The following is a 10,850-nucleotide window of genomic DNA, read 5'->3' on the forward strand; positions in this document are numbered from 1 at the left end:
AACTTGTTTAAAGAGCCATCAGATATAACTCTTGAGAAACGATACTGTAAGTAATTTGAAAACTGACCTAATTTTTGAATATTTTTCACAATGTTTTCAATTCCTAAACGTAGACATTTTGTATGGAAATTGAATTTAGTTTTTTGAAATTTTGAGATTAAATTATAATTTAAATTAAGACATAAAGACATAAATAATTTGAAATCTACGATTTGAAATCAATAAATATCAACGGTCGAAGAAAGGATCGATTTGTTTCATCAAATCATTTTACAATTAACAATATTCTTTCACTATTCACAAAATAGTCTCAATTTCGTCAAATATCACACAACTTTTTGCATTATTTCTTTCCAATATAGAAACTTTCACTCACAAAAACCTCTAACATCTTCGTCCCATCAATATACTTCAAATTTTACTGTAAACTCGCTACAATTAGCACCACTCAATTACCGCTAATTAACACTTTCACGCCTCTCGAGTAAAACTAAAATGAGACAATTAAAGTATTATATAATACTTTTTTGACAGAAACGCTCATTACTTGCAAGTGCTATGAACACTGTGCAGCGTTACAAACAAGCTGATCGTCTTCATGCTGCGGCGGCTGAAGTTGTGAACGAACGGATCGCTGAATTTCAGCATCACCAAATGGCTATTCTTGCAGAACAACATGAAAATATAGATAATATCCATGAAGCCGACCATTACAATGAGGCTGAACATCGCAGGTATTCGCAAGACTTTCATTATGAGTCTTCTCAGGGTCCTATTCATGGGTCTTCTCAGGCCCCTATTAATGGATTTAACTATGGTGATTCAAACATTCACCTGTCTCGACTTAATGTTGGTACTGTAAATACACCAGCAGATAGTTCTCCTAGTTCTCCTGATTCTTCTCAACCACTGCCCTTAAACACGATCCAGCCACGTTAAACAGCGGGACAGCGGTTGAACGCCACCTATAATTGGAAACCTTCACTCTTGATTTGGAATCAAAATCCAGTATGGCGCCAGAATGTTAGTAAACTCGAATGCATATACATTTTAATAAATTATAATTTAAGTTAAAAGGCATTTTACTTTTTTTTATTTTCACGCTTCACTTTGCGGATTCAAAAAAATTTGGATACAAAATATTGCTGTTTTTTAATTTTTGTATGTATCACTCATAATTTTTTATAACAAAATAAGATATCAGCGATATTTTTTTCCAATTTTGTATGCACCCATATCTATATTCTTGACACAATTATAGCCTGTTTGTAAAAAATTAATAATGATGGTAAAAGTTAAATTTTAATATTGATTTATTTTCTTTCTTCCTCATATTTCTTAGGCGATTTTAGTCGCTACTAAATCTTTTGTATAAACTGGTTCTTTGGGTAGAGCTTGAGATGACAATTTTTACTTTGACATTTTTTTGGCGCGTAGCAGGCCTGTGCGCGTTCTCATGCATTACCCCCCAAATATAAATTCCAACGAGTGGGAGCCCCTTTCACGCTCGCATCTTTGGTGTTACCGATTCTTATGCTTCTTGTATCTTTGGAGTTCGACTGTTTTCATTAAAAATTAAAGTATTTTTGGTTTAAATATCAAATACTACATTTTTCGTTCAAAATTAATTTTTTTTGGCATGGAAATTAAATTACTTTATTGAAAGTGAAACTCTTTTGTTGAAGATTTATTTTTTTCAGCATAAGATTCAAAATTTTAATTAAAAATTCATCTCCGAAGTAGAAAGATATGATATTTCGTTGAAAATTCAAAATTCATTTTTTGGTTTTAAAATTTAACTATTCTAATTAAAGACTTATAATTTTAGTTAAAATATCATCACTTTGTTTGAAAATGTAACTGCTGCCTTCAAAATTACTTTTAAGAAAATTCGATGTTTGTTAAAATCACCACTAACTTTGGATTTCTTTCTTTGAGGCTGAATTTTCTTTTAAAAACAAGTTGCCATTTATTAAATTAAAATGATATTTGAATTCAAATACACGTAATTTGGGTGCTGAAATGTTTTATTTATTTATTTTGTTAAATTTGAAATAGTTTCTTCAGTAATCTGAATTTTCGTTTAAAAATTAAAATAGGTTTAAAATTTTTTTATTTGAAAAGTTTAAAGCAAACTTCACACATTATATCCAGATTTTTCAATTAAATTAGTAGTGAAACAAAGTTTTTTATTTACATTTTCGCCTAATCAAAAATAAAAAGAATCCTTTTAGACTATGAGAATTATTACCAAAAATTTCCGAGTGGAAACTGTCTAATTATGAATGTCTGTGAAATTTAGAAATTTAATCAACTCAAGAACTTAAATATTATATTTTTAAAATAGTATAGTATACAAAATTTATAAGTTAGTTCAAATATTGAAAGTTTAATTTTTATTTTAATCGAGTTTGTCAAACATATATTTTCTGTAGTTAATCCAACGTAAAAAAATTATAAACTTTTTAAAAAATTTAACCTTTTAAATGGCTAATATATAATTCTTTTTTTTACAATTGTGGTAAAAAAAATTATTTTAAATAACGTCAAGTCTTGGATTTCATGCTATGTTTCTTGAACTGAAAAATTCAAATACAGAAGTATTTGTTTTTTTGATGGGAAGAAAAATTGAAAGCTTCATCCAAGGATAAAAATTTTGAGAAATGAATAATTTCTTTATAATAAAATTTTTAATTTTTGGTCTCTTATAGCCTTGGTCGGAAAATATGGAAAATCTACAAATTTACTTTTTGAATTTTTTTGCAAAATCTAAAATTCAATTTTTGATCGCACAAAAAATAAGGAAAATTAGGAAATTCCATTTGCGGTCAAACTCTGTAAGATAAAAAAAAGAATTAACAAAAAATTGTGCAATAAAAAAGATCTACAAAAAATTATTAGATAAAAAATGTTTTTAACCAGTTTTAAACCAGAAAGACAAATTTTTCACTAAATAGTTTCATTTTTAACAAAAAATAATATTCATAACAAAATTCATAAGAGTCTCGAGAAAATTAAAAAGATTTTTGAAGATTTCAGATATATAGGTCTTTCGAAAAAGTTTTTTTTTACAGAATTTTTAAACATTTTAGGAAAAATTCGAGTAGGTTTAAAAGATACTTTGTACTTTTAGAAGATTTGAAAATAAACATCTTTTAAATATTTGACTCGTACTGTGTGTAAAATTTTGTAAATTGTTTGAAAAATAGAAAAATTACCTTTAAATCTTCAAATTTTTTGTTGACATTTGTAGAAATTTATTGAAATGTTTAAATTCTTTATGGATCTGGTTTAAAAATTACTTTTTCAAAATAAAAAAATGTCATAAGAATCTTAAGAAAAATTTTTTATTTTTCTAAAGCCTTCCAAACTTCTTGAGAAGCTTTGAAATTTCTTTCGAAATCTATTAACATAATATTTTGTTTTAAAAAATTTGTAAATATTTTTAAATTTTAATTTAATTTTAATCATTTTCAATACATTAGAAAATAGAAAAATGTTACCTTAAAATCTTCTAAATTCAGTTTTGACAACTTTGGAAATCTATTGAAATGTTTTAAAGTCTTTTCAAATAATCGACCAAAAAGATTCATTTTCAATCAGTTGCATTTTTAACCGAGAGACACAAATTTTTAACAAAATAGTGAAATCCTCAACTAAACAGATTAATTTTCAAACCAAAATGGCGAACTTTATTAACCAAACAGTTTAAATTTTACCCAAAAAAGATTTTTCAGTCATTAAAGAAGAAAAATCACCGAAATTATTATTTTTTGGAATAGATAATTTAAAATACAAAATAAAACTTTCGAATAAACGTGTTTTTAAAGTTAAATAAATTCATAATTTTTCTATGATTCTTGCGGAAATTCTAAATTTTGCCCGAAGTTTTTAGATATGTCGAAAAAGTATAATTTTTTATTCTTCAGGATTTTGAAAAATTTTAAGAATAATTTGAGTCAGTTTGAAAAATATTTAGTACTTTTAGAAGTTTGGAAAATAAATATCAGTTAAACTGGCTCAAATTACTCCGAAAATTTTGGAAAATATTTCAAAAATTAAAAAAGTGCCCTTGAATCATACAGATATTTTCAAAAATTTTAGAAATATTTGGAAATGGTAATATTTTGAAATGTTTTGAAACTTTTTAAAATTTTCTTGTTCCGAAAAATCTTAGGAAAGTTATCTTCTTGAAACCTCTCAAAAGTTCGAATTCTTCCAAAATCTGTCATTTTTGGTAATCTTTTCAAATGTTAAATTTAAAAAAATATTGTTTTAAAGTTAATTTTTCATGGTTTGACAATTAATAAAAAATGGCGCCATGAGCTTTTAATTAATTTAAAAAGCAGCAAAAGCTCTATACGCGCGGATGCATATTTTTATCAATCTCGAAAGAAATGTTTAATTTTGTGATTTAATTTTTGTCTTGCGAAAATTAAAGAATATGTTTAAATATTTTAGATACGTATGTTGAAAAAGTATCATTTTTTATTTTATAAGAATTTAAAAAAATTTTAGAAAAAATTCTAGTCACTTTAAAAGATATTTAGGATAATTAGAAGTTTTAAAAATAAATTTATTTAGAACTGACACGAATTACTTCTAAAACTTTGAAAAATCTTTGAAAATTAAAAAAAACATTGACTCTAAACCTTCCAGATTTTTTCGACATTTGCAGAAATCTTCTGAAAGGTTTCAAAACCTATTCGAATTTTTTTTAAAAATCAATTTTTCAAAATAAAAAAACATTACAAATTTTCTTATGAATCTCAAGAAAAGTTTTCTATTTTCTTGAAACCTTTCAAACTTTTTAAACAGCTTTGAAATTTTTATTGAACTCCTAAAAAATTTCCATTCTGTTTTTAATTTATGTAAATATTTTTAATTGTGGTTTTTTAAACATTCTGAATAGCGCTTAAAATTATTAGAATTTTTTCAATAATGTCTGAAAATTCTGAAAAATAAAAAAAACCTTTAAATCTTCCAGATTCTGTTTTGATAATATTGGGAATCTTTTGAAATGTTTTAAAGTATTTTCAAATATTCTCTTGAGATTAAGTTTTTAAAATAAAATCTAGCTTATATTTTTTCAGGAATTTTAAGACATTTTTTTACTACCCTGAAACCTTTCAAACTCTTCAAGAAGCGTCTAAATTTGTATTTCCGAATATTCAGAAACGTACATTTTTTCTAACTTCTTTGAAATATTTTCAACTTCTAAATTAATTTTTATTTGAAATAGATATAAATTTCTTTAAATAACACTCAAATTTTTTTTACAATAATTTATAATCGCGCTCATTAAGAAATTTGGCTTTAAAATCTTCCGCATTATTTTTTGAAACTGTAGGAAACAATTTAAGATGTTTCGAACCCGATATCAGTTTTCTCTTAAACCTATTTTTTTCAAATAAAATATTAGTTTCAATTTTTCCAGGAATTTTAAGACATTTTTTTTATTATCGTGAATTCTGTAAAACCTTTAAGAAAGTTCAAAAATTTTATTTCCAAATATTTAAAAATGTACGTTTCTTCTAACTTTGTAAAATGTTTCCGTGTTTTGAATTAATTTAGCATCTTTTTAAAACTTCTTAATGTCTCTTAAACTTGATCGAATTTTTTTTATAAAACTTTGTAATCTTGTTAATTAAATATTTTTGCTTTAAAATCATTCATTTTATTTCTAGAAATCTTAGGACATAATTGAAATTGTTTAAAAATATTTGTCAATTTTCTGTTAGAATTTATTTTTTCAAATAAAACATCATTTTAAATTTTTCTAGGAAGGTTAAGAAACATTTTCATTATCTTGAAATATTTTTAATTTCTTAAGAAGTTTCTTTATTTCGAAATCTTCAAAAATTTACACAAATAATATAAGGTTTTCTGTAAAATCTATAACGAAATCTTGAGAAATAAAATTTTTTTTTCCAAAAAACAATATTTTAGTAAAGTCAAAAGTAATTTTAATTTGTTTAACACACACCAACGGCTTTTATGAATTTTGTTCTGTTTATCACTGACATTTTAGAATTATACTGCCCTCATTATGGAATAAAAAGAATTTTTCAGCATCCAATCACAGAAATTTTTTAAAATGCCCATTTTGTAATGTTAAAGTTTGCTTATCTCAAATTTTGAAGTTAATTTAAAATAAACCTTATATAAGAATTCACATAAGAAAATGTATGGTTAAGCTTGTAATTTTAGTCTTCATATTTCATCTAAAAAATTATATCCATTTTATATTACCTATAAATAGATATGATTTTGCACCTTGAATTTAATCGCGACTTATGGTAATAAGGTATTGTTCACAAAAAACAAATTCTCTTGAGATGATAAGAAAATCACTCTTGATAAAAATGAAACAGAGGGTCATACGGATTCATGAAATAAAAGTTGTGAAATTTTTAGGCAAATATGAGATACGATACATAAACGTCGACTAAATTTAGCGCTTTCTAGAACTTTGCTACAAAACTAGAAATAATTGTTAAGTAATTTCATTAAAAATTTAATAAATACAATAAAAAACTTTATTTTTGTGAAATATTCTGCAAAGGAAGTTTTGAAAAATCAAATCGTTTCACAATCGAACAATAAGTGAGTTTCCGAAAAAAATTCTGAATTTTTAAATCACACAATGAAAATACTGAAAATACTTATTATTGAAAATGAAATATTTTAAATCCAAAATGTGAGGAAAATTAAAAAATTGGAAAATTTTGAAATCATAGAATTGCTGACAATTTATAATATTATAGAATTTTAAAATTCTCGACATAAAATTATCGACATTATAAAATTGCGGAAACACGAAAATTTGCGAAAGATAAAATTCTTAAATGTGAGGAATCCAAAATTTTAAAATATTAAATAAATAATATGACAATAAATAATTTTATTTAATAAAAGTCTTTCATTTTATTATTTATTACTCTACCTTTAAAATAACTTTCCGATTGTTTAGATTTGGCAATATTATAATTAGGTAATATTATAGTTTCAGTTATTTCACAATTTTTGCAATTTTATTTGGCGCATTTTCTACTATTCAGGATTTTGAAATTTTATAATGGGTTGACTAAAATATCAATAATTTGAGCATTTCTGAATTATAAAGTATCCGAAACTGTAAAATTTCGGCCCTGGAAAATTCGCGAATTATAAAATTTATAATTAAATTTAAAACTTATTAAAAAATTTAAAATGTTTAATTTTATACAATTTAAACAATAAAAAAATTTGTTTTTAATTTATGTATTTAAAAAAAATTAAAAACACTTTAATGAAATATTTGTTTCAGAAGACACTCTATTCTAAATATTTAATTTTTTAGAATTATTGTTTGTATATTTCTATATTTCATTTAAAATAAATAATTTGTATTACAAATAATTTTTTATAATGTTTAAATTCCACAGAACCTTATGACGGAATTTTAAAATTCATTAATATTATAACCTGTTGGGAATTTTATTATTTAAAAATGGTCAAATTTGGAAATATTATAAACTTTGGGAATTTTATTTTTTGGTAGTATTCTTTTTTGAAAATTGTACAGCGCCCAGAATTTTTTTTCTGATTTCCAGTATTCACTCAATTATTTTATTTTTTTTTATTATTCGGTAATTTGAAATTTTCTTCAATTTTATAATTTTGAAAATTTTATATTTTGAAAATTCTATCAGTCGCAAATTTTACACTATCGGTAATTTTATTTTTCGGGATATTTCAGTGTTCCTATTTCAAAATTCAAATTTCGAAAATCCCAATATTAGAAATTACGTGAATGAATAAATTAAATTAATTAAAAATTCCTTAAAATTTACAAAAATGATAATTAATATTTTGCATTATTAAAGAGTAACTAATTGAAAAAATGTATTAATTTTGGAGTTATGAAATTTGGGTCTTTAAAATGTTTCTAATTTTATAGTCTCACGAGATTAATACGTCCACAAATTTGAAAATTTTCTAGCTCTGTTAACTTTCACTTTCGTCTTATTTTTGTTTCCTTAATAAAAAATCCGATAATTTCAGTTTTTTTCGGAAATTTAAAATTTCAAAATTTTTAATTTTTTTATACGTTCTATTTCGTATTTTTTTAAATATTCATGATTTCTCATTTTCATCAAAATTATGTGATCCCCTCAAAAAAAAAAAAATACCCCGTGTCCGCTCCTGTTCTTGGTTGTGCAACTCTACCATAAATTTTCACATTTTCGTCATTGCGAGAATTATTGAACAACGCGATATGTGGCAAATATTTTTTTACAAAACATCAAGTTAGTGCTGATAATACAAGTGTATATGGTATACATATATAGGTACCTAGGTTATATAGTATATATGTATTTGTTGTTTACAACCAAGTATATATATAGGTGACAAATGTTTAAGAAATTTACCATTCGATCTTTTACTGATATTTGAAAAAGTGTTATCTCCATTTGCGAAAAATGAGGCTTAATATTCGTGCTCTGTTTGTGACTTTCTTGATGTTCCTTAATTCCATTGGCAAGTAAAAAAAAATTAAATATTTTTAATTAATTCTTAAAATTACATGTTAAAAAATTGGTTATTCAATTATGTTTATCGATGGTAATCGATCATTTAATAAATAATTATGACATCGGGGTTTTAATCTGTCAAAAAATTTTCGAATGCGATCGACAGATTGCTTGATAAATTTTATTATTCACCTCTGGTGTCACATTGGAAAGGGCTGAAATTGTGAATTTGTTATACTAAATAATATATATTGAATAATATTTGCAATTTTGAAAGAAAACCATTTTTATTGTATGTTTGCAGATTCAAGTTCGCAGCGCCTAATACAAAGCACTCAGGGGTTTTCGGATCAACCCAACAATAATCTTCGCCCAGCGGTCCAAAATTTTTCAGAAGAGAGAGAACAACAACGTAATAATATTTTACATTTTGAATATAATCCCGGTCGTCCGCTTGGTCAACCTCCACAACGTGATTCTGCCTTAGCCTACAATAATCTTCAACCTAATAGTGCTCCATATGCTTATCTGAATGGCCATGATAATATACCACAAAATTTCCAACAGGACCGCGATCGTTATGAAGTTCATAACTCTCTAATAAGACACGAACATACTCCTTTAGGCTTTGGAAATCCAAGAATCTAAATCAATTCTTCCTTTACAACCATCCTCTGAAACTTCCTTCTATAACCTCCTAAACATTTCCGATCTTAGAACCATTTTCCCAAACCCCTTACAATTTCATGTACCTTCCCCCTCTTTAGCCTACTTAGAATACCTCTTTTTACAAACTTCTTTACAACCATATCTTTCCAATTACTCTTCGACGTTACCTTCTAAACCTCGGTTTAAAAACTCCTCTCTATTTGCATCTCACCTTACAGTTTCCTCACAACCGTATTTTACAAAACCCCTCTGAAACCCTTATTGAAAACCCTCTCAACGTTTTCTTTTTAGAATCTTCTACACATCCCCTCATTTCCTACTCCTTTTCACAAATGCTTTTTTAACACACATTTACAAACAACGCCCTTCACATAAATTCTTCACCCACCTCCAGTTACTTTTTCCGGACCTAGAACTCTTTTTTTCTTCTAAAAAATCATTCACTTTACAATTCTGATAAGCAGTATTTAATATATACGTAATATTGACAGTAGTATTTGCACTGTGTAACCTATATGTATCTTTTTAAATAGAATTTAAAATAAAAATGTAATTCAACTAGCAATATCGTGTGTTGATTAAATAGAATTTAAAAAATGGTATAAAATTAGATTCCATTAACCTTTCTTTATTCAAATCTTCTCTTACAACTTTCTTACAAGCCCTTCTACAACACCCCTAAAGTTTTCCTTTTTACAGTCCACGTCATAACTATTTTTTTTATCTTCCTATTTCCGACTCCCCTATACAGTTTTCCTCTTAAGCCCCTGTTTACAATTATTCTTGAGCCCTTCTTATTTAAATCACCCCTTAGATCTTCTATACAACACTTCCCCTTTGAGCCCCTTTGAGATTATTTTTTAAAATCTTTTTCACGACTTCTTATTTTCAACTCCAACACACAGTCACTCTTTTAACCCCTGTTCACGACCATTTTTTGCTTCTCTTTATTTAAATTTTTCCTCAAATTTTTCACACAACGCTCCTCTTTAACCCCTTAGAGTTTCCCTTTTTACAAACTACGGCACAACTTCCTGCTTTTAACGGTGTTGCAAAAGTTACCATTTTCAACCTCTATTTACTGACAACTTCTTTTCTAATATTATTTACCCTTTTTTAATTACATCGTTTCTTACAATTTCCTTACAAACACCTTCCACAACTATCCTTCACAATTTCTTTTAGAGTTTCCCTTTTGAAAACCTCCTTCACAAGCTCTTATTTCCAACTCCCCTATACATCTACATTTTTAACGCACACTTAAAAACAACCTCTATGTCCATTCTTGACCCCTCTCAACTTACATTCCAATAACAACTTTCTTACAATCCCCTCTAAAATTCCCTTAGAGTTCTACTTTTTATAACTCATGTTGCAAATTTCTAACTCCCTATTTTGAGCTCCTTTTTACAGTTACCCTTTTCAATCCTTATTGTGAATCAGTTTCACCTCTTTATGTTTATATCTTCCCTTAAGACTGCCATACACTAACCCGTTTGACCCCCTTAGATTTACTCTTTGCACAATCTGCTTCACAACTCCCTGTTCCCAGCTCTCTTTACAAAGTACGATTTTAAACCTTTATAAATAACATCCTCTTGTACAACCATTCTTTACCCTTTTGCGTTTACATCTTCCCTTACCATTTCCTTATAAACACCTTCT

General features: G+C 26.1%; 1 protein-coding gene across 1 annotated transcript; it reads left to right on the plus strand.

The window, feature by feature from the left end:
- Positions 1 to 631: 631 nt before the first annotated feature.
- LOC117173751 lies at positions 632 to 9,164 on the plus strand. Its single transcript, XM_033362392.1, has 3 exons — positions 632 to 734; positions 872 to 1,023; positions 8,821 to 9,164. The coding sequence occupies exons 2-3, from the start codon at positions 1,011 to 1,013 to the stop codon at positions 9,162 to 9,164; spliced, it is 357 nt and encodes a 118-aa protein (XP_033218283.1). The 5' UTR covers positions 632 to 734; positions 872 to 1,010.
- Positions 9,165 to 10,850: the final 1,686 nt, after the last annotated feature.

Source organism: Belonocnema kinseyi, chromosome 5 (assembly GCF_010883055.1).
Source record: "Belonocnema kinseyi isolate 2016_QV_RU_SX_M_011 chromosome 5, B_treatae_v1, whole genome shotgun sequence".
Classification (NCBI taxonomy): Eukaryota; Metazoa; Arthropoda; class Insecta; order Hymenoptera; family Cynipidae; genus Belonocnema; species Belonocnema kinseyi.